A 24,095-nucleotide genomic window follows, 5' to 3' on the forward strand; every position below is an offset into this window, starting at 1 on the left:
CGTTCAGAGCATCTCCATTTTTCCTGGGCTCCAAAGCTCATCCTGCTCAGAGTTTGACAGGATTGCTGCAAATCCCTGTGACCCAAATCTCTACAACTGTCTCTGCTCAACAGCCTTTTACCCCAGGAAGGGGAAAACTGCCAATGCAGGCACCAAACCAGTCACCAACCTGCCTGGAGAGCAAGGACAGTTGTGCCACACAACAGATGCCTCTGAGGGAAGCTGGAGGTGATGGAATTGAAATGGTTTCAACTCAAATTATAGAATCATAGAATCATTTAGGCTGGAAAATAACCTTAAGAACATGGAGTCCAACCGTAAATCTAACACTCCCAAGTACTCCACCAAACCATGTCCCAAAGTGCCGCATCTCCACGTCTTTTAAACACCTCCAGCAATGGAAGCTCCAACCTGAGCTGGCAGGACACCATTGGCTGCAGTTGGACATAAGATACTGGTCATGGCTGTGAGTTCAGCCCTCACTGGCAGAATGTCTCACACCCTCACTGAGAAGGGCAGGGGGCTGGGAGATGGGAGCACGTTTCAGTTTCCAGATTGCAGCACAGAGCCCAAACCATCCTGCCCTTGGACTCTGGATCTCTTTTCCTGAGATGTAAAGCTGGTGGGCCTTTTGTGGATAACCATGTTAAAAATCACTAAAAGTCCTTCAAATGTTTGTGTAATTTGTCTAGGAATGTCAGTTTTATATGCTTATATTTAAATATCTGTAAAATAGTACTCTGCATCTCTGGTAGCCCCTCTGGCAATGACAATTAAATAGCCATTTGCACAATAAGGTTTCATACCTCATCCACAAGCACACATCCAAGCGGTTCAGATGAAGGGTGGTCTGGCAAACGTCAGCCTTTGTGTCCCCAGGTGATGGACACTGTTCATGTGCCTCTGCAGAGAGTGGCAGGAGCTGGATCCACTTCTCGGGACAGACTCCTTCCAGGAGAGACACAGACACAGGGGGAACTCATCAGGGCTTTATGGCATTTCACTTGGCATCAGTTTTGACATATTGGGTGCTGTCCTGTGACTGCCCATTCTGCACAAATGATCATACAAATACAATCATTTAGTAAGACATGGTCATAAAGGGGCTGTTATGGATATGAAAGCTCACCATGAACTCTGGAGAGTGCGAGGAAGTTTATAATAAGCACCAGGAAGAACCAAGAATCTCGAGGCCTGTTCTGAAGAGCGGGAGGCCCTGAGCAGCCGTGATTGGCCATTGTAGGTGTGGGAGAGGGTCAGGGCATGTCAGGGAGAAGCAATGAGATGGTTGATGGCTTCAGTGAAGCCTTCCAGCCATGTCCGAGCCCAGAAATGGAAAGCAGTTGATGTCTGCAGGTGGAGGAGGAACAGGAGGAAGATTTTCCTGGGAATATGGAAGGAAGAAAGGCCTCTCTTGGGCTAATCCTGTATGGCAGTGCCATTTCCATGCTGTGGGCATGGCTGTGCCTGGGAGATGGGGAATGGCTGCTGCTGGGGTGGCTGTGCTCAGTCATGGCCCATGAGCTGACCCTGCTCTGTTCTTTTCTTACACTGCCCACACTGGTCCTCAGGAATCATCCATGAACCTGGTGGATGCATGAACCTCCTGGAGTGACAGCTATGGATCCAAATAGGGGATTCAAGCAAGTTTGGAACTGGGACATTGAGGCGACTGGTGACCATTGCCAGGTGTATGAAAGAAGCTGGATGAGTTACGAGGAATTCACGGGCATTTCCAACTTCACAGAAATGCAGTGTCTTGCAGTTAAAGCAACAGCACTTGACATAATCACCACCCCCAAAACACAAAATACTCACACTGACCACAGGAAAAGCCTTGAAAAACATTTGAGAATGATCTACCAGGTTCCAGGGGTCAGGGCTCAGCCATTCTGGTGATGGACAAGCATCAAGGGCTGACATGGCATCAGAGCCACCTCCACATAGCCCTCACCACCTGGAACCAGCGTCTCCAAGTCTTTCCTTCAGCAGCCTCCAGGGACAGGGACCCGCACTGGTTGTTCCCTTCACAGCTGTGTCAGTGATGGCCCTTTATGGGGTCCCAAACACCCTCAGAATTGGGGTTTGCTTCTGCCTTTCACTTCATTAGTGGTTTGTTCACTCTTTCAGTATCTGCAGTTCAGGATCATGGCAGCAGAGGGCTCATTAACATCTAAAATGCTCTTACAAGCCAAGGCTCTGTGCATCATTTTCCTAAAGCTTTCGAGTCTGGTGTGGATGATTATTGAGATTTCAGGAATAGCCAAACAGAGAGCATTTCCATAATAAATAGATGTAAAGCCAAATCTATTCTATTTTTGTCCCTGTTCACCCTTCCCTCCCTTTCCAGAACAAGTGGTACAACCACTCTCCTGTTCAATTCCTCCTTTGCAGCTTCCCCTGCTCCCACCTCCTGTGTGCTGCCTTTGTGCCCTGCAGCTACAACAGTTCAGGCAAACAGTTTCATGAGATAAATGGTTCTTTTCACAGGTATTTGAAGAGATCATTCTTGTGCTTGGAGCAGGCTGTTCTGTAAGGCTGATCAGATTTCCTGAGCTCCTTTACCCTTCAGACCGACTTCCATGTCACCACCTTTATTGGCCGCCATCCCCCAGTATGTCTAAGTGTTCTCTGGAGCCCACCAGCCTGTGCTCTGCTGCCGGCCTTCCTCCCTCCCCTCTGGTGTCTGGGACCCCCTGTTTCCTGGTCACAACAGACAAGGTGGACACTGATGTTCACGTCCCACACCAGCCCTTCCTTGTTTGCCAGTTCCAGATCCTGGTGAGAAAAAGCACTGCAGACACCAAGGTCATATCCCATAGGACCCATGTAGATCCCTCAGCAGGCCAAATCCTGCTCTCCTGAAATCCTGCTCTTGGCCTTGTGATCATCTCCCAGAAGCCTCAACTCCACTTTCCCATCCCTGACGATTCCATCCTGACCAACTCTTTCTGGTTTGTAAGTGTGAAGTCCCACAGGGCACCTCACCCCACTGACTCCTCAGTCACCCGTGTCAGGAAGATGTTTCATTGAGCTCCGAAACCTCCTGGATGGCTCGTTCCTTGTAGATATTCTGATATCTCAGGTCTGCCATGAGGACACAGCCCTGGAAACATGAGGCTTCTTTCATTTGTCTGAAGGAGACCTCATCTAATTCCTCCTCCTCACCAATGAGTCTGTAGCTGATGTCCAGTCACCACAACACTGTCCATGTTGTTCTGCCCTCTCATGCTGACTCCTCAACGTTCAGCTGACATTGTCTGTCCCCAGACAGAGCTCCACACATTCCTGCTGCTCTACCATATGAAAGGAAACTTGCTCTCTAAATCCAGATCTCTAGTATTATGAGCGCCACAGCCCCAAGACCCTACTGATTCTACAGGAGATGGTATTTATAGTATCCTATAACTCCTCAAACTGTTATGTTGGGAGAGACAACACATCAGGATAAACAATCTGCATGCAAATATTAACAGCTGAGCAAATGGAGCTTCAGTCAAAGGAAGATTCAGACCTTGAGAAAATCTGAGATTCGCCCAACAGAAATGTCTCTAATTTGTACATAGAGAAATGAGCAGTGCTATATCAGGGTGGGACAATAACCCCATCCATCAGGACAGAGCAGGACCTGACATGCTGAGCAGTGACCCTGAGGAGAAGGGCCTGGGCACTACAAGGTCCCCACACCAGCCCGTGGTGCATGCTCACCATGAACAAGGCAGCTGCACACGGGGCTGCACGAGGAGGAGCGTGGGGACCCAGACACCTGCAGTTCTCATCCCATTCGGTTCAGCACTAGTGTGATCCACACACACGGGTGTGTGTCAGTGTGCGGCTTCCCACTTTGGAGAAGCAGGGAGGAACTGGAGAGTGCAGGGCTGTGCCAAGGCAGGTTCAGCACCTTGTGCACATGGTGTGGGGTGCTGAGGGACCTGGGCTGCTTTGGCCCAGCAGCGCTGGGGAGGCTGCAGCAGTGCAGGAGTAGCCTGAGAGTGCTTGAAGGGTGGTTTCAGAGGTGGTGGAGGTTTTCTGCATAGTGGGAAAGAGCGTGAGAAAGAAATAATGGCCCAAAGTGCAGCTGGGGAGGTCCAGGCTGGACATGATCAGAAAGGAATGTGAATGAAAGGGCAGTGCTGTGGTGGAGCAGGTCAGCAGAGGGAGTCTGCATCAGCCCAAGGCTTTGTGCTTCAAGGAACAGCTGGGGAGGATGGAGAGATCTAAGCAAAGGAAGGAAGATGCTCAGACAAGAGCAAGGTGGGGCAGCAGGGGGGATGTCTGCAGCCTGCAGGGACAGAGGTGCAGGGGATGCCACAGCACAGGACAGGCTGACATGGAGATGATCAAGGGATGGAAAGAGGCTGAAAGCCCCACCAGACATGAGCTTCTTCTCCCCTTGGCCATGGCTGTTGTCTGCACCTCTGATGCCTGTGAGGAGACACCTTGTCCTTCCAGCACAGGGGCCTCATGGCCTCCTTTTCCCCAGCCAGGAACCTGGGAGGGGTCGGTCCATAGTCCTGCCCTTGACCTTGCACAGCCCCACATCACACTGTCCCAGGAAGGGCCCGGGCTACATGGGAGGGACAGGATCTGCCTTCCCATGATACAAGGTCAGGGCTTGCCTTTGGTTAAAGAAACACAACCAGGTTTCATCAGCATCAGAGATATCTTTACTTTGCTTTTCCTGACCTCCAGTTTTCTTCTCTAACCAAATCTGGATATTGTTTCTCAGTAGGTTCCCTCAGTCGGGCCCATTAACAGTATAAGAAACTTTGGAGTTTGAATCTATCTGTGACTTCTTGAGAAGTTTCATCACCTTTCTCCAGGGTCTGAAGTTCATGGACTTAGCACCAAACCCACCAGAGGGGTCATTAAAGCGCCTTGGGCTGCTCCTGTGCTGCTGAGCTGGGCTGGGCTCCTGGGACTCAGCGAGCTCATGGCAGCGGCAGCGCTGCAGAGAGACAGCTCTGCCCAGGAGCAGCTCCTCTGCACACGCAGCAGGGCTGAAGGCTCTGCCTGGGGATCTCAGGAGACGAGCAAGGCAGAGAGAGATTAAAGGTGGTCAGGACTGGCAGGATGACTGAGAGCTCACTGGAGGAGAAACCTTTGCAGCCCTTGCCATGGTAAGTCTCTGGTGCAGGGCAGTGCAGCTGTAGCTCCTGGAGGCATCTCCTGAAACTGGCACAGGCACAGCTGGTGGGATCTGTAAGGACGGGGCTCTTGTCAGGCCATGTTGAACAGCTGTGAAGCCGCATGAGCACCCAGGGGTGCCCAGGGCTGTCCTGCAGAGCAGGGTCCCTGCACCCCAGGGCTGTGCCGGGGCAGGGACTCTGCCGCCTGCCAGGGTCAGCGTTCAGCCTGCCCGGGAGATCCCATGGCAGCAGCTGTGGGTGGAAGGAGCGACCCCCGGCAGGGCAGGCAGGGAGCTTGTGGGGTTGAAGGGGGCTGTGTGCATCAGGGCTGCTCAGAGCTCCAGATCCCCCCACAAACATGGCAGAGGGTCCATCTGAACAAAGACATCAACACATGAACAGCAGAGAGGGAAGGAGTCTGTGCTTTCAGTTTTCCACTCTTGGTTGGCTGGGTGTGCAGTGGGAGACGTGAATTTATTTCTCTCATTAGAGCAGACACTGAGACCCCAGTTGTTGTTAGGAGTTCTCTGAGCTGCTCCTGAGCCCCTGCATACACAGAGCTGCCCCTGGGCAGTGCCAGGAGGTGTGAGCAGGACAGAGCTGAGCACACAGCGGGTGGGTCGAGGTCTGTGACACTGACACGGAGCAGACCCAGGGACAGACACACAGCTGCAGACAGCACAGACACGGGCAGGGAGAGTTAACTGCTACCAGAAGTGCTGGGGAGGGGATTCAGGAACCTCTCTCACACGCTCTCGATTGCAGACGCATTTCCCAGTGCAACCCCTGGTCTCCTCTCCTCCACAGCAGACCCTCTGCCCAAAGCCATGGGGTCCAGGTCACGAGTCTCCACCTAAGCAGCTGGACCTCCAGGTGAAGGGTTACTGTAACGGGGTACACAAAAAAGGTGCTAAAAGTACTTGCTCTACGGTGTCATTATATGAGTGTCAGCAGCACAGCCGGGTCAGGAGAAGGTTCCACAGCATGCCCATCTGTCTTTCTGTCCTTGCTTTATTTTCTGATAGCACTGCAGTGTTCTTCCCTGTTTCTCCACCTGTCCCTGGTTCTCTTGCTCTCTGGGTTTGGGGTGACAGTGTGGGTCAGGTTTTGTTCTGACATCAACTCAGGGGGTCTTGCCCCAGAGGTGTGTTCATGGAAACCAGATGCCCAAGCTGCATTTTAAACTGTGATGAACAGTTTTTCTCACTTGGCAGAAAGAGAGAATGAGCTGAAACATCCCTCCATCAGGGAGGGGGTTTTCCATGATAAACAACATGATAGTTTCCCCGGAGAACTCTCCCCTAACTTGTCACTGCCTTTTCCTCCTTGCACAGGTCCTCATGCCCAGAGGCAGCAAATGTCCAACAGCACCTCCATCACCCAGTTCCTCCTCCTGCCGTTCACAGACACACAGGAGCACAAAGCCTTTTCCACCTGCATCCCTCACCTGGCTGTGGTCTCTCTCTTTGTCAGCACTATCATGTTTGCCTACCTGAAGCCATGTCCTCCCCATCCCTGGACCTGGTGGTGTCAGCTCTATACTCGGTGGTGCCTCCAGCAGTGAACCCCCTCATCTACAGCATGAAGATCAAGGAGCTGAACGTGGCACTGAAGAAGCTGATTCAGTCATTTTTCTGTCAGCAACAATAAGTTACCCATGTCTCTTCAGAAGTGATTTCCAGTTCATCTCAAAAACCTCCTGTGCATTGAGCATTTTATCTGTGATAGCTATGTTTGTCAAGGAATTTCTTCACCCACAGCACTTCTCCAGAGCAGTGACTCAGAGGCCTGTCTACCTGTTTCTGGGGCCCTGGTACAGCTGGTGTCCTGTGTCACATCTCTGTAATACAGGTGTGGACCCATTTTGAAATTACTGTATTTCGGAAATTGCAGCCATCTTTTTGAAACACCCCACAAAAGGGGATTTCCTCAGTCTCAGTATTTGGAGCTTGGGCTCTTCTTCCAAAGCTGTGGTCAGCCTGAATAAATTTCCCCCACAAGGCCATGCTGCTGTGCTTGTTTTTTTCATACCTCACGGGAGGACATGGGGCACCGTGTTACGTCATGGTGCTGGTTTCAGTGTCCATCTGTGGGTGCCCAGTGTTCCTGGAGATGGTGAAGGACCTTTCAGTGATCTGCCTTGGACTGTCTTGCTGTGGTTTCCAGGCACCACAGACTGCTCTCTGTGCTCTGTGCTTCAACAGGAGAATGAATGACCCACAGAACCCTATTTCTGCATTTCCCAGCTCAGGGTAGGCTGCTCTGTCACTGTGGTAGCAGAAGCAGCATGAAGAGCTCCTGGCCAGGAGTCGTGTGCTGGTGAGAGGGGCTGGCACAGGAGGGCTGCCAGCAACGGGTGTAAAGGCTCACTTGGAAACAATAGCAGGGGACAAAGCGGGGCTGGCCTTGCTTCCGTCATGCCATGGCTGGAGCCAGCCCTTAGGCTGATAGGCTGACCCTCCTCTCTGTCCCAATCCATCTATCTATCCACCCATCTGTCCGTCCATCCATCCATCCCAGTACTCCATCTGGGTGAGCTGCCCCATCACATTTCTCATCCCAAAGAGATCATTGAATAATTTAAGTTGGGAGAGACTCTCAAGATCATTGAGTCCAATTATTAACCTATCTCTGGCACTAAACCATGTCCCTCAGAACCTCATCTATATGTCTTTTAAACACCTTCAAGGATGGTCACTCAATCACTCCTTGGGCAGCCTGTTCCAATGCCTCACAAACTCTTCCACGAAGAAATTTTTCCTAATATCCAAACTGAATATTCCCAGGTGCAACTTGAGGCTGTTTCCTCTTCTTCTACCACTTGCTACATGGGAGAACAGACCAACACCCTCCATGTTACAACCTCCTTTCAGGTAGCTGTAGACAGCAATAAGGTCTCCCCTCAGCCTTCTTTTCTCCAGGCTAAACAGCCCCAGTTACCTCCACTGCTCCACATCTGACTTGTTCTCCAGACCCCTCACCAGCTTTGTTGCCCTTCTCTGAACTCACTCCAGCACCTCAAGGTCTTTCTTGTAGTGAGTGGCCCAAAACTGAACACAGGATTTGAGGTGCATCCTCACCAGTGCCAAGAACAGAGAGATGATCACTTGCCTGGTCCTGCTGGCCACACTATTCCTGATGCATGCTGGGATGCTGGGGGCCTTCTTGGCCACCTGGGCACATGCTGGCTCATGTTCAGTCACTGTCCATCAACACCCCCAGGGCCTTTTCCATTGGGCAGATTTCCAGCCGCTCTTCCCTGAGCCCGTAGTGCTGCCTGGGGTTGTTGTGACCCAAGTGCAGGACCCAGCACTTGGCATGAAACTGAACAAGTCCAAGTGTTGGATTGTTCACCTGGCATAGAGTAACACCGAGTGCAAGTGTAGATTGGGAGAGAGCGGCTGGAGAGCAGCCCTGCAGAAAGGGATCTGGCGTGATGGTTGGCCACAGGGTCAATAGGAGGCAACACTGTCCCCCAGCAGTCAAGACAGTAACCCCCATCCTGGGGTGTATCAAACACAGCATGGCCATGTGGTCAAAAGAGGTGACTATGCTGCTGTAATCAGCATTGGTGCAGCCTCACCTTGAGTTCTATGTGCAGTTCTGGGCCCCACATATTTTTACAACAAGGACATAAAGGTCCTTGAATTCATCTAGACCGTCCCTAAGCCCATTGGAGGCCCTTAGGAAGAGTTCCTCTGTCCAAATGTCCAGCCCAGCTTGTTGCTGCATGAACAACAAGGAGAAACTGCCCCTGGACCCTCATTCCAGATCCCATCTCCTCCACCCCATACAGGCAGTGCTCTCCCCCTTGGCACTGAGGTGGTTCCAGGGACACAAGAGACACCTGTAGGAGAAGATGTAGCACTCAGTATATTTTCTTAATTTAATTTATCTATTTCTATTTAATTTACCTGGACTATTGTCAGTGAAACCAAGGACTTCTTTGGAGTCCATCTGCAGGTGCACACTGGTAAGAGGAGGCATAGACAGGACAGCACATGATTAATATCCAGGTCAATCAATGAGCTATTCTCTACCATTAGCATCACACTTCGTATAAAGGTGGAGCTGCCTTTTCTAGCCCGTTAGTTTTGGTTTTCCGGCTACATTGCTTAGCTCTGTTCGGGAGTTCCATTCTATTGGGAGTTCAGTGTTAGTTCAGTTTTACAATGTTTTGCGGTTTTTCAATTGGCCCTTAGGCCTCTCTGCCTTTTGCACTTGTACTTTCTCTTGCTGGGATCAGCTGTTCAGGACCAGAGTGCTCACTTCTTTTGGGCCGCCTCTTCAGTATAATGGGAGTTCTGTGGGGGATTGCCCTTAGTGTCATATATTTTAATTTATTTCTATCTTAGTATAAGTATATTATTAGTAGTAGTGTATTATTTTTATTGTCTTATTAATTTTTTGTCTAAACCCACAAGTTTCTCCCTTCCCATTCAGTTCTCTCCCTTATCCCACCTGGGGACTGGGAGCAGGATGTGAGCAGCTATCAAGGACTTAGTTGGTGGCTGTGGTAAAACCATGACAAGAAAGGGCAGTAGTAGCTTCAGAAATCTTGAAAATCACTTTCCAAGATGGTGTCAATATTTAATTTTTATATTGTTGTTGGGAAACAGCAAGAGAAAGGAAAACCATCAGAAACTGCAGCTCTGGAGGTCCAGAGTGGAGCTCAGGATAAAGAAATGTCACTCTGAGCGCAGTGCTGTGGTCATTAAGGACTCTGGATCAGTCATGACTCTGTATTTCCAGGAACAGCTGGGGAGGATGGAGAGACAGCAGCACAGGAGGGGACACACTGGGGTGAGAACAAGGTGGGGAGACGCATGGGGTGTCTGCAGCCTGTGGGGAAACAGCCATAGGCCTGAGACAGTGCAGGATGGACTGTGGTGGAGATGGCCAAGGGCACTGGCAAGGCTGGATGTCCCTGCAAGAGCCAAGGTCTTTGTCCCCTTGGCTATGGCTGATGTCCCTGCCAACGAGGCCTAAGAGGAGATACATGGTTGTCATGGTCATGGGACCCCGTTGCCTCCTTGCACCCTCCAGGAAGATGGGAAGGTATGACACTGTTGTCCTTCACTTGGCATCACACTCCCCACAGCCCCCGGAAGAGCCCTGAGACACACGTGAGGGACAGGATCTCCCTTCCTAGGGACAGGGGCTCAAGGCTTGGCCATTGCCCTTCATCAAACAAACCAAGGGTTTTCTCAGCATCAGAGCTGCTACAATTTGCCTTTGCCTGATGCAATCACTGCCTCCAATTATCTGCTCTAACGAGTCCCTGGGGAGGCTTTGTCAGTAACAGCCCTCAGTGGGCACATTAATGCTTCAAGGTACTTTGGAGTTTCCTTCTGACTTGGACTTCTTGAGGAGATTCTTCAGTCTCTCCTTGGTATCTGAGGTTCATGGACTCAGCACCAAATACGCCATGGGGCTCATTAAAACACAGAAAGCCCTAATGAGCAATGCTTCTTTCTGTAATTTCTTCAAATCTTCCAGACTTGTAGAACTAACTGGAAAGGTTTCAATGGGACACTTGATGATGAAGATTTCAAAGACAATTTCATAAAGGAGGGTTTTTTCTTTCAAGGGTATTTTCTGTCATTTTTCAGTGTATAGAAGAAGTGACAGCAGCATTCTACGCTGGACATTGATCCCGAGGGTCTCCTGAAGACATCTGGACAGGCAGGAGAACAGTCCCTTGAGGCTGGACACTGTATGGACAACCTCGCCCCTCACCCCCACCCCCAGTCTGCCGGTTCCCTCATTGACCACCAGAGATTACATCACTTTTCCTCCCATCAGACTTCTCCACTGAGCTCTGCAGGAGATGCTGCAGCTCCTGTGCACCAGCTCCACCTGCTCTCCTGTGCAAACACTGCACAGTTCAATAAACAGCAAAACACTTTCCTCAGCTGTGTGTGTAAGCTGGATCTGATGAGGTCCAGCATCCACAAGGGACACCCACACAAGAACTGGTTTAGACAGAGACACAGGAGAGGACAGAAATAAACACAATGAACGTGTTGACTGCCATGTTAATTAGAGCTCTGAAGAATGGGGCAAGTTTGTAACTCCCTGAAGCTCAAAGCAGAAACCAGACAGTTGAGAGGCCATGGAATGACCAAAGAGCAAGTGGAGGAGAAACCTGAGAGCACTGGGAAGGGCAAACGTCCAGAAAGTGCTGGAAAGTTGTCCTTGGACAGGGACATTTAATCAGTAGAGGTGGGAACTCCTGAATGACGAGGGAGATGAATTCATAGAGCGTTGGTAATAGAAGTACAGGAGAAGACCATAATTTCTTCTCCTACCCTTATTACACTTCCTTATAATTCACTTTCTGGCTTTTTTCTTTTAAATTTTAATATGTTAAAAAAACAACTAAACAAAGATCTCCAAATCAAACAAACAAAAGAAACAAAAAAAAAACCAAAAAAAAACAAAGCAAAAAAACCTTCAAACCAATTAAACAATAACAACAACCAACACCAAAAAGAAAACAGTAACAAAAACAACAAAACAAACCACAAACAAAACAACAACAATAAATTGCACATTTCCAGACAGACATCAGTCATCAGCTGTCTCACCATAAACAGCCAGTGCCATTTTAGTGCCCCTGTGTATCTGAGGTGCTGGCCTGGGATTGGCATCTGTCACACAGGACCTGGGGAGACCAGAGCACCTTGCAGTGCAGGTGTAGCCTGGGCAGAGTTTCCCAGGGCATCTACACTGGCACCAGGTGTTTGTGTCCCTGGAGCTGAAGACATTTGTGCCATAAATCCATGCCCAGTTCTGGAAAACTCTTTCATTTTAACACAAAAGAAACCCCCTACAAAGACAAAGGAAGGAAGGAAGGAAGGAAGGAAGGAAGGAAGGAAGGAAGGAAGGAAGGAAGGAAGGAAGGAAGGAAGGAAGAAAAATAAAAGTATGTTGACACCTTCCTTTGCTTTGAATCTTTGTCTTCAGTTCTTCTTATTTTAACTGTCATTGACATTAACTGACATCTGATGGTCCCACAAGTATTAAGCCAAGATCATTTTGTGTCTTGCATAGCACCCCATGCCCTCTGAACCTTCCTGCCCAGGACTTCTCACACTTTGCATGCAGACACCTCGTCTTGAGCTTCACAAAGGTGGAGAGATCTCAGACAAACAGTTCACTGCAGAGTAATTTATTTTGTTTAAATACACAGAGAGCAAGTTTTCTCATTTACAGGGTTTATGACTCGAACTATAAATACGGACAGAGAATTAGAAGTGAGATGATTAATGACATATCTTTGTGGGCAATATTATCATATTTAAAAAAAAAAAACACGACCAAACAAGCCTTCCCCCAACTCCAATCCATCATCTACAACTACAAAATTTAAAAAAGACAGTTTGGATCTGTCATGAGCTATGTCATGAGTGATATGCAGAAGATGAGAAGTTTAATGCCTTTGAGAAGAATCCAGCCATGAGTTTCCTCAGATCACCCTTGAGCTCCTGGTTCCTCATGCTGTGGATGAGGGGGTTCACTGCTGGAGGCACCACCGAGTACAGAACAGACACCACCAGATGCAGGAATGAGGAGGAGATGGAGGGGGGCTTCAGGATGGCGAACATGGCAGTGCTGACAAACAGGGAGACCATGGCCAGGTGAGGGAGGCAGATGGAAAACGCTTTGTGCCATCCCTGCTCAGAGGGGATCCTCAGCACGGCCCTCAAGATCTGCACATAGGACAACACAGTGAACACAAAACAGTCAAAAGTTAAACAGACACTAACTAAAAGAAGCCAGACTTCCCTGAGGTAGGAGTGTGAGCAGGAGAGCTTGAGGATCTGGGGGATTTCACAGAAGAACTGGCCCAGGGCATTGCCCTTGCACAGGGGCAGTGAAAATGTATTGGCCATGTGCAGCAGAGCATTGAGAAACCCAGTGGCCCAGGCAGCTGCTGCCATGTGCACACAAGCTCTGCTGCCCAGGAGGATCCCGTAGTGCAGGGGTTTGCAGATGGCAACGTAGCGGTCGTACGACATGATGGTGAGAAGGTAAAACTCTGATGAAGCTAAAAAGACAAACAGAAAGAGTCGTGTAGCACATCCTTTGTAGGAAATGACCCTGGTGTCCCACAGAGAGTTGGCCATGGATCTAGGGACAGTGATGGAGTTGGAGCCCAGGTCGAGGAGGGCGAGGTTGAACAGGAAGAAGTACATGGGGGTGTGGAGGTGCTGGTCCCAGGCTATGGTGGTGATGATGAGGCTGTTGCCCAGGAGAGCAGCCAAGTAGATGCCCAGGAAGAGCCAGAAGTGCAAGAGCTGCAGCTCCCGTGTGTCTGTGAACGGCAGCAGGAGGAACTGGGTGATGGAGCTGCTGTTGGGCATTTGCTGCCTGTGGACATGAGGACCTGTGAAAGGAGGAAAGGACAGTGACAAGTTAGGGGCAACTTCTCTGGGGAAAATAAACGTGCTGATTTTCATGGAAAACCCCCTCCCCGATGGAAGGAAGTTTCAGACAATTCTGTTTCTACCAACTGAAGAAAACAGTTCATCACAGCTTAAAATGCAGCTTGGGCATCTAGTTTCCATGAACACACCTCTGGGGCAAAACCCCCTGTGTTGGTGTCAGAACAAGAATGGACCCACATTCCCATCCCAACCCTAGAGAGCAATAGCACCAGGGACAGGTGGAGAAACAGGGAAGAACACTGCAGTGCTACCAGAAAATAAAGCAAAGTGGAGACTCATGATCTGGACCCCATGGCTTTGGGGCAGAGGGTCTGCTGGGGAGGAGAAGAGACCAGGGGTTGCACTGGGAAATGTGTCTGAACTGCGGGGGATGGCAGGGGATCCTTAATCCCATCTCAAGCATTTCAGGTTGTAGCTCCCTCTCCCTACCCGTGTCTGCGCTGCTTGCAGCTGTGTGTCTGTCCCTGGGTCTGCTCCCTGTCAGTGTCACAGACCCCGTCCCACCTGCTGTGTGCTCAGCTCTGTCCTGCTCACGCCTCCTGGCACTGCCCAGGGGCAGCTCTGTTTGTGCAGGGGCTCAGGAGCAGCTCAGACAAGTCGTAACAAGAACTGGGGTCTCAGTGTCTTCTCCAAAGAGAGAAATAAATCCCCATCTCCCACTGCACACCCAGACAACCAAGAGTGGAAAACCGAAAGCACAGACTCCTTCCCTCGTGGCTGTTGCTGTATCAATGTTGTTGTTCAGAAGGATGCTCTGCCATGTCTGTGGAGGGATCAGGAGCTCTGAGCAGCCCTGACCGACACAGCCCCCTTCAACCCCACAAGCTCCCTGCGTGCCCTGCTGGGGGTCGCTCCTTCCACCCACAGCTGCTGCCATGGGATCTCCCGGGCAGGCTGAACGCTGACCCTGGCAGGCGGCAGAGTCCCTGCCCCAGCACAGCCCTGGGGTGCAGGGACCCTGCTCTGCAGGTCAGCCCTGGGCACCCCTGGTTGCTCACCCGGCTTCACAGTTGTTCAACATGGCCTGACAAGCGCCCCGTCCTTACAGATCCCACCAGCTGTGCCTGTGCCAGTTTCAGGAGATGCCTCCAGGAGCTACAGCTGCACTGCCCTGCACCCAGAGACTTACCATGGCAAGGGATGCAAAAGTTTCTCCTCCAGTGAGCTCTCAGTCATCCTCCCAGTCCTGACCACCTTTAATCTCTCTCTGCCTTGCTCGTCTCCTGAGATCCCCAGGCAGAGCCCTCAGCCCTGCTGCACTTCGCAGAGGAGCTGCTCCTGGGCAGAGCTGTCTCTCTGCAGCGCTGCAGCTGCCGTGAGCTCCCTGTGTCCCAGGAGCCCAGCCCATCTCAGCAGCACAGGAGCAGCCCAAGGTGCTTTAATGACCCCTCTGGTGGGTTTGGTGCTGAGTCCATGGACCTCAGACCCTGGAAGAAGCTGAAGAAACTTCTCAAGAAGTCAGATTCAGATTCAAACTTCAAAGTTTCTTGTACTGTTAATGGGCCCGACTGAGGGAACCTACTGAGAAACAATATCCAGGTTTGGTTAGAGAAGAAAACAGGAGGTCAGGAAAAACAAACTAAAGATGTCTCTGATGCTGAGGAAACCTGATTGTGTTTCTTTAACCAAAAGCCAAGCCCTCACCTTGCACCATGGGAAGTCAGATCCTGTCCCTCCCACGTTGCCCAGGGCCCTTCCTGGGACAGTGTGATGTGGGGCTGTGCAAGGCCAAGGGCAGGACTATGGTCCCACACCTCCCAGGTTCCTGGCTGGGGAAAAGGAGGCCATGAGGCCCCTGTGCTGGAAGGACAAGGTGTCTCCTCACAGGCATCAGAGGTGCAGACAACAGCCATAGCCAAGGGCAGAAGGAGCTCATGTCTGGTGGGGCTTTCAGCCTCTTTACATCCCGTGATCATCTCCACGACAGCCTGTCCTGTGCTGTGGCATCCCCTGCACCTCTTTCCCTGCAGGCTGCAGACATCCCCCCTGCTGCCCCACCTTGCTCTTGTCTGAGCATCTTCCTTCCTTTGCTGAGATCTCTCCATCCTCCCCAGCTGCTCCTTGAAGCACAAAGCCTTGGACTGATGCAGACTCCCTCTGCTGACCTGCTCCACCACAGCACTGCCCTTTCATTCACATTCCTTTCTGATCATGTCCAGCCCGGACTTCTCCAGCTGCACTTTGGGCCATTATTTCTTTCTCACGCTCTTTCCCACTATGCAGAAAACCTCCACCACCTCTGAAACCACCCTTCAAGCACTCTCAGGCTACTCCTGCACTGCTGCAGCCTCCCCAGCGCTGCTGGGCCAAAGCAGCCCAGGTCCCTCAGCACCCCACACCATGTGCACAAGGTGCTGAACCTGCCTTGGCACAGCCCTGCACTCTCCAGTTCCTCCCTGCTTCTCCAAAGTGGGAAGCCGCACACTGGCACACACCCGTGTGTGTGGGTCACACCAGTGCTGAACCGAATGGGATGAGAACTGCAGGTGTCTGGGTCCCCACGCTCCTCCTCATGCAGCCCCGTGTGCAGCTACCTTGTTCATGGTGAGCGTGCACCACGGGCTGGTGTGGGGACCTTGTAGTGCCCAGGCCCTTCTCCTCAGGGTCACTGCTCAGCGTGTCAGGTCCTGCTCTGTCCTGATGGAGGGGATTATTGTGCCACCCTGATACAGAACTGGCCACTTCCCCTTATCAAACTTCAGATCTTTCTGATGGGTTAATTCCAGATTTCCTCAACGTGACAGCTCTCCCTGGACAGAAGCTCCATTCGCTCAGCTGTTAATGTTTCCATGCAGATGGCTTATCCTGATTAGGGTGTCTCTCCCAAAATAACAGGATAAGGGCACTACAAATACTGTCTCCTGGAGAAACTGTGGAGTCTTGGGCGTCCAGTACTCTTAATGCCAGATGTCTGCACTTTGAGGGGAAGTTTCCCTTCATGTGGGAGAGCAGCAGGAATGTATGGAGCTCTGCCTGGGGACAGACAATGTCAGCTGAACGTTGAGGAGTCAGCATGAGAGGGCAGAACAACATGGGCAATGTTGTGGTGACTGGACATCAGCTACAGACTCACTGATGAGGAATTGGAATGAGATGAGGCCTCCTTCAGACAAATGAAAGAAGCCTCATGTTTCCAGAGCTGTGTCCTCGTGGCACAACTGAGATATCCCAATATCTGCAAGTTACCAGCCATCCAGGAGGGTTTGGAACCCATTGACAACATCTTCCTGACATGGGTGACTGAGGAGTCAGTGAGGAGAGGTGCCCTGTGGGATTTCACACCTACAAACCAGAAAGAGTTGGTCAGGATGGAACAGTCAGGGATGGGAAAGTGGAGCTGAGGCTCCTGGGAGATGATCACAAGGCCAAGAGCAGGATTTCAGGAGAGCAAGCTTTGGCATGCTGAGGGACCTGCTTGGGTCCTCTGGGATATGACCTTGGTGTCTGCAGTGCTTTTCTCTCCCATTTCCTCCCTCTTCTCTCCCACCTGCTGTTGTGCAGCGTTTTTTACCCCTTCTCAAATACAATATCCCAGAGGTGCTGCCGGCATCACTGAGTGGCTCAGATTTGGCAAGGAATGGGTCCATCTTCGAGCAGCTGAAATGAGGTCTGTCTGACGTTGGTCAAACTCTTGTTGTCTTCTCAGAGAGGTGACAACTGTAGCACACGTGCACTCACCCTCAGTTCCAGGACTTTGGCATGGAAACCCAACATAGGGTGACAATGTTTTGGGTGTTGTTGGAAATCTGATAATCCTTACAGGACAGGCTGCTCCAAGCACAAGAATGATCTCTCCAAGTACCAGCATAAAAAAGTGTTTGTCTCGTGAGGCTGCTCATCTGAACTGTTGGAGCTGCAGGGCACAAAGGCAGCACACAGAAGGTGGAATCATGGGAAGCTGCAAAGGAGGAATTTAGAAACCTTGCCCATGGGTGTAGAGATGATGCAAATCTCCCCTGGACTTGATCCCTGAAGGGGAGTGTAAGGTCAGCAAGATGAGCTGGCACAGTTTCCTTACAGTAAAAGAATAGACAGGGTGATAATGGGCCTGCTGCTGAACTTCAGAAGAGTAGAATCAGACGGGACTGAGGTTCTTCATGGCTTCTTTGCCTCCATCTTCACCAGCAAGGTCTCCGGGGACCAGACTCGAAAGCTTTAGGAAAACGATGCACAGAGCCTTGCCTTGTAAGAGCATTTTATATGTTAGTGAGCCCTCTGGTACCATGATTCTGAACTGCAGCTACTGAAACAATGAACAAACCTCTAATGAAGTGAAAGGCAGAAGAAAACCTCAAGTTCCTGGGGGTGTTTGGACCATCACTGACACAGCTGTGAAGGAAACAACCAGTGCAGGTCCCTGTCCCTGGAGGCTGGTGAAGGAAAGACTTGGAGACGCTGGTTCCAGATGGTGAGGGCCATGTGGAGGTGGCTCTTGTGCAATGTCAGCCGTTGATGCTTGTTTATAACCAGAATGGCTGAGCCCTGACCCCTGGAACCTGGTAGATCTTTCTCAAATGTTTTTCAAGGCTTTTCCTGTGGTCAGTGTGAGTTTTTTGTGTTTTGGGGTGGGTCTGCTCCCAAGTGCTATTGCTTTAACTGCAAGCTTTGTATTTCTGTGGAGTTGGAAATGCCTGTGAGTACCTCACAACTCATCCAGCTTCATTCATACACCTGGCAATGGTCACCAGTCACCTCAATGTCCCAGTCCCACACTTGCTTGAATCCTCTATTTGGATCCATACCCATCACTCCAGGAGGTTCATGGATCCACCAGGCAATGGTGGTTTTGCTGCCTGGCTGTTGTGCAGACTCTATACATGGATGCTGACACCTCTTGAACAACCTGCTCTGAAAGGGTTAACAACATGGGCTGTTCTCTCTGGAAGGGTATTAGGACAGAAAAAAGACCCTCGGTTCGGGCAATGAAAAAGAGATGCAAAAGTTGTGGTCAGGACTGTTAAGCGGTACTTGTAAATCAGCCCTGCACCTCATGTGAATTATTCCTGTGGTCAGAGAGAACATGAGAGATTTCTCTAATGTGATAACATGAAGGGGATGAAAGGACAGTGTCATTCAGAATGGATGGGACCTCGGGAGTTGTCTTGATCAACCTCCTGCTCAAATCAGGGTCGGACCAAATTTTCAAGGCTTTATCATACTTGAGATATAAGGTATGAAAGGGAATGATGCTGGAATCCTTGCTGACTTTCAGGTAACAGGCCATCAATGTTTTCCCAAAGTCCACAACCCTGTCCTTTCCTCACAGAAAGCAAAGAGGATGGACAGGCACAACCTGCCCTGGGTAAACCCCGTCACCTTCTCTTCCAGACTACCAGAAATGGGATCCCAGTGGACATGCTCTGGGGCACAGCCCTTAGTTCCCCTGCTCACTCATTGGCCATTTTGAAAAGTGCACACACTGTGTGAGAGCTGCCAGTGGTCAGGGAGTCCCCCCAGTCTCCATGAGCTTTCCGAGATGGTGGAGAGTGGCCTCACTGTGACATCGTCCTGCTGTCTCAGCTCCTGGGATGCTGCCCCTGCTGTCCCATAGACTGGAGAGGATTGTGTTAGTTCCAGTGACCCCTGACTTGATCCCCGTCCACTGCTGGTTGTTCTGACTCCAGTCACAGAGGCCTGGGAGACCTTGCTGGTGAAGAGGAAGGACAAGAAGACACAGGGATTCTCACATCTTTTTATATTAATCAGTGTCCACACAGTGTCTATGTTTCTCCTTTAACTGTTCCTGCAGTAGTAACAGCTCATTATGGGGCCCTTGAATTGCCTTACAGGTCTGGACTGAGCTTTGATCTGGATTGTTGCTGTACTTGGAGGCTGCTGTCCTTGCAGACCAGATGAACTCACTCCTGCCACCCTGCCTGACAGTTCATTCCATCCGTGTCACAGCTCTGTCTGCAGCACTGACAGCTACAGCTCCTCCAGTCAGGTTCCTGGCTGAGGACATGGCCTCACACCTGGGCTGAGCCACTCCAGCTGTGGCACCAGCCCAGCTCTGACCTGCCACAAGAAACCTGATACCAAGTGTCCAAGAGCCCATGTGTGCAAAGGATTTGCTTCAGAGCACAGATATGACATGGCCAAAGAATGATGAATGTCTCTCTAGACCTAAGAGTGTAAAACCAGAACGAAATACCTAAAGTCATTCAACTGAACATATTCCTCCCCCAGCCTGGAGACATTAGATCCTTTGCTATAACATTCCTGGTGTCCTGTCTAATGATGGGACAAGAAAAGATGATTGTCATACCGATTCATTTTTTAAAATGAAAAATACAATGCTGGAAAGAAGTGTCTCTGAAGAGGAGAGAGAATCAACATCACTGATTACTTGAACTTCGAAACTGTGCCACTGGAGCCCCAGGGACACCACGATGGAGCCCAGAGGGGACAGAGAAAGGGACATCATGGGCTGCTCCTGTGCTGCTGAGCTGGGCTGGGCTCCTGGGACACAGGGAGCTCATGGCAGCGGCAGTGCTGCAGAGAGACAGCTCTGCCCAGGAGCAGCTCCTCTGCGAAGTGCAGCAGGGCTGAGGGCTCTGCCTGCAGCACCAAGGGCACAGGAGCCAGGCAGAGAGAGATTAAAGGCAATGTGGGGTGGTTGTTTGCTGAGGATTCAATGAGACAAATCACGGTTCTAACACGGTAAGTCTCTGGCTGTAGGACAGTGCAGCTGCATTTCCTGGAGGGAGACCCTAAGCTGGTACATTCCATGATGTACAGGATCTGTCAGGTCTCTCTCACAGTATCTCTGTTGTAGAGGAGAAGAACACACTTCAGAGCAGGGCTTCCCTGCTGCAGTGTCAGAGGGACAGGGAATGATGACAACTTCTGCTGAGGGTGACTGCAGGGGGAGCACCCAAGGGTGCCCAGGGCTGTCCTGCAGACCAGGGTCCCTGTCTGGGGTAGATGCCCATAGTGCTGTGGGGAGAAGCTGTGGGGGGAAGGAGCATCCCCAATAAGGGCAGGAAAGGTGCTTCTGCTGTGGAGAGGGTGCTGTGTGGGTCAGGGCTGCTCACACATCCAGATCACCTGCAGGATATTTCTAAGGCGGTGCCCCAATGACAAGATCAATGTAAGGATTAGCTGACAGATAAGGAGCTTTCCTGAGCCTGCCTTTTCAGTTTCCTCTCCCAAGGGCTGGGGGGTGCAGGAAAGGATAAAATGAAAATGAGCTCTCACGCTGAAACAAGTCACTGAGACACCTGAACTGCAAATCTGAGTGATCAGTACATCTGCCAGAAGGCTCATGACATCCCTTCACCACCCCTCTGCCTGTGCACAGCACCTGCTTCACCTTTGCTGTACACCTTACACTTAGTCTGACCTGTCCTGTTTTCCAGCCTGCAAACAGGAAGATGCCCCCAGGCAGTGCCCTGTGAACAGGCAGGATCTGTAGGGCCAGGGGGAGGGCACAGAGGGTGGGATGGTCTGTGAGCACTGACAGGGAACAGACATGGACAGGGAAACACCTCCCAGGGGGAGAATCTCCAGGCAGCAGGGAAATGATCAGAAATGAGAGGAAACCAAACCCGGAATTTTTATGGGAGGGAGAACAGAGAAGAGTCCCTGTGACCCCCTGCAGGTCAGATCCCTCCTGTGAGCAGCCCCCTGGCCTCCTGTCCCACCCAGCAAAGCCTCTGCCCTCAGGGCCGGGGGCTCCAAGGCATGAAGCAGCTCCTGTGCAGCCAGAGCTCCAGCTCCTCTGCAGAGCACAGGGGCTGAGAGCAGCTGCCCGGCAGTGTTGGTGTCTGGGAGGTGGCTGCACAGCTGGGGAAGGGTGACGCTGTCTGAGTGCCCGGCTGCCTGTGCCCTGGCCTCTCTCACACCCACCCTCACCACATTTTCCTTCTTCCTCCCCTGCTCTGGGTCACTGCTATTGGGATCTTGTTCTTGCTATCAGGCTCTCTGGGGATGGCAGCTTCAGCTGCAGAGTCACAGCCTGATCTTGTGGGTCCTTTCCTGCAGGTGTGTCCATGGGCACACGTGGCCCAGCTTTGCTGTGACCTGTGGGGTGTGGGCAATGCAGTCTGTGGGGCTGGGGAATGAGGTGAGTCTCCCTGAATCAAATGCCAGCATCAGGACGGTTGATTGTCTCCTTGACTTTTCTTTCTAAGCTGTGAGCTTCCCTCCAGGATGCAAACCTGTCCTATAGCATCTCTGTGTTTTTTGAAAGCCCCATGGAGAAGCACAGAGATGCTGTGAGAGAGAAATTCCTTTTGGGTTTGTGAAATGAGCCATGTGTGTCCTGGGCTAAATGTTGGGTGCTGAGACCTTAGCAAAGGGTGAGACCTGTCATGGTCTCAGGTGGATCCCTCTGCACTCAGCAGTGCCTGGTGGCTTTTCAAGGTAACATGGGAGTGTGATCAGCCTCCATCTCAGAAAGGTGCCAGCGCAGGGCAGCTGGAGCAAGACAGAGGGACAGAGCAGCTGCCCTCACTCTGCACTGACCAACAGGCACCCTCTGGTCTCGCAGGACTCGCTCTGTTTTCCCTGAGTGCAGCAGAAATGCTGAGGGTTTCTGACACCTAACAACACTCTGCAGTGAATATCGGGGGAGATGTAAAAAACCTTGGAACTCTTAAACTACCTTCACCATCTCTGTTCCCTATCACTGGGAAAGCAAGTGCTGACAGCCCTTCTGTATTGGCAGAACCAAGATAGTCCACACTGTTCTTGTGGCCCCACTTCTGCAGAGCTGGGCTGACTTATCGAAAGCCCATGGGCACAGGCCCTGCTCTTGGTTGCACGTTTTCCAGCACCAAGCAGGGCTGCAGCCACAGTGCTGAAGAATGTTCTCCTAGAAAATCAAAAGGGTGTCTGTGTGTGACAGGGGAGGGTCTATGGAAGTTGGTTTGATGTTTGTCAGAGAACACTTCTCTGGCTTCACACTGTCTTTTTTTTTCTCATGACAGTGCCCCATGTTCAGGAAAAGCAAATGTCCAACAGCAGCTCCATCACCCAGTTTCTCCTCCTGCAGTTCACAGACACATGGGAGCTGCAGCTCTTGCACTTCTGGCTCTTCCTGGGCATCTACCTGGCTGCCCTCCTGGGCAACGGCCTCATCATCACCACCATAGCCTGGGACCAGCACCTCCACACCCCCATGTACTTCTTCCTGCTCAACCTCGCCCTCGTTGACATGGACACTATCTCCACCATTCTCCCCAAGTCCATGGCCAACTCCCTCTGGGATTCCAGGGCCATCTCATACTTGGGATGTGCGACACAACTCTTTTTGTTTCTCTTCTTGATCACAGCAGAGTTGTGTCTCCTCACTGTCATGTCCTACGACCGCTACATTGCCATTTGCAAACCCCTGCACTATGGGACCCTCCTGGGCAGCAGAGCTTGTGTCCACATGGCAGCTGCCTGGGCCACTGGGTGTCGCAATGCTCTGCTGCACACGGCCAATACATTTTCACTGCCCCTGTGCAAGGGCAATGCCCTGGGCCAGTTCTTCTGTGAAATCCCCCAGATCCTCAAGCTCTCCTGCTCACACTCCTACCTCAGGGAACTTGGGTTGCTTGTGGTTAGTGCCTGTTTAGTTTTCATGTGTTTTGTATTCATTGTGGTGTCCTATGTGCAGATCTTCAGGACCGTGCTGAGGATCCCCTCTGAGCAGGGACGGCACAAAGCCTTTTCCACCTGCCTCCCTCACCTGGCCGTGGTCTCCCTGTTCCTCAGCACTGCCATGTTTGCGCACCTGAAGCCCCCTTCCATCTCCTCCTCATCCATGGACCTGGTGGTGTCTGTTCTGTACTCTTTGGTGCCTCCAGCAGTGAACCCATTCATCTACAGCATGAGGAACCAGGAGCTCAAGGATGCTCTGTGGAAACGCATATCTTATGTTTTCTGAAGCAATAAATTGCTCATCCTCTTCTACATAGAAATTTTAATGTAACTTGTTACAGGTCCAGCTTGTCATCTGTATTTTCTGTTGTTGTTGGCATTTTTTATTCTGACAATGTTGTCATCCCCTTTCTAAACCACTGTCTGCTTTTCTTTTATAACTCCTGGTTGTGTAAATGAGGAGCCATGATCTGTGTGTATTTAAACAAAGTAAAGGGTCCTGTAGTGACTTGATTTTCACTATATCCTTCCTGCAAGGCCATTTTGGAGTTGCAGGGACAGTTCCTGTCCATGGGAGGAGGGGAAAGCACTGCCAGGGAGCAGCAGCGCTTGTTCTTCCAGAACTGTTCTGGTTCCACTCCCACACTCTCCTGCTCATCCCTGGTGTTGGTGCAAGGCCTGAGTGCTCTGGCAGCTTGGTCACCGTCCTGCTGTGTGTCAGTGCTGTGAGCGCAGGCAGGGACAGGCAATGGGCACTGCTGTGACAGAGCTGGCCCCAGAACAGCCTTTCCAGATAGAAACATGATCTCCTCAGGGCAGTGCATGATGGTTTATATCTTCTTGCAAAGTTTCTCTCAAGCCTATTCCTACAAAAGTCACCCACAGATGAAACCCCACTGTGCAGCTGAACAGCGTGTGTGTGCAG

The 24,095-nt window shown here is 51.1% G+C and overlaps 1 protein-coding gene across 1 annotated transcript; it reads left to right on the forward strand.

The window, feature by feature from the left end:
* Positions 1-22,535: 22,535 nt before the first annotated feature.
* LOC308039007 (olfactory receptor 14J1-like) lies at positions 22,536-23,456 on the forward strand (the record flags this gene model as incomplete). The annotated part of the gene is made up of 1 exon (XM_080342016.1): positions 22,536-23,456. The coding sequence occupies one exon, from the start codon at positions 22,536-22,538 to the stop codon at positions 23,454-23,456; it is 921 nt and encodes a 306-aa protein (XP_080198142.1).
* Positions 23,457-24,095: the final 639 nt, after the last annotated feature.

The sequence above is a fragment of the Nesoenas mayeri genome, assembly GCF_963082525.1.
Source record: "Nesoenas mayeri genome assembly, chromosome: 1".
Classification (NCBI taxonomy): domain Eukaryota; kingdom Metazoa; phylum Chordata; class Aves; order Columbiformes; family Columbidae; genus Nesoenas; species Nesoenas mayeri.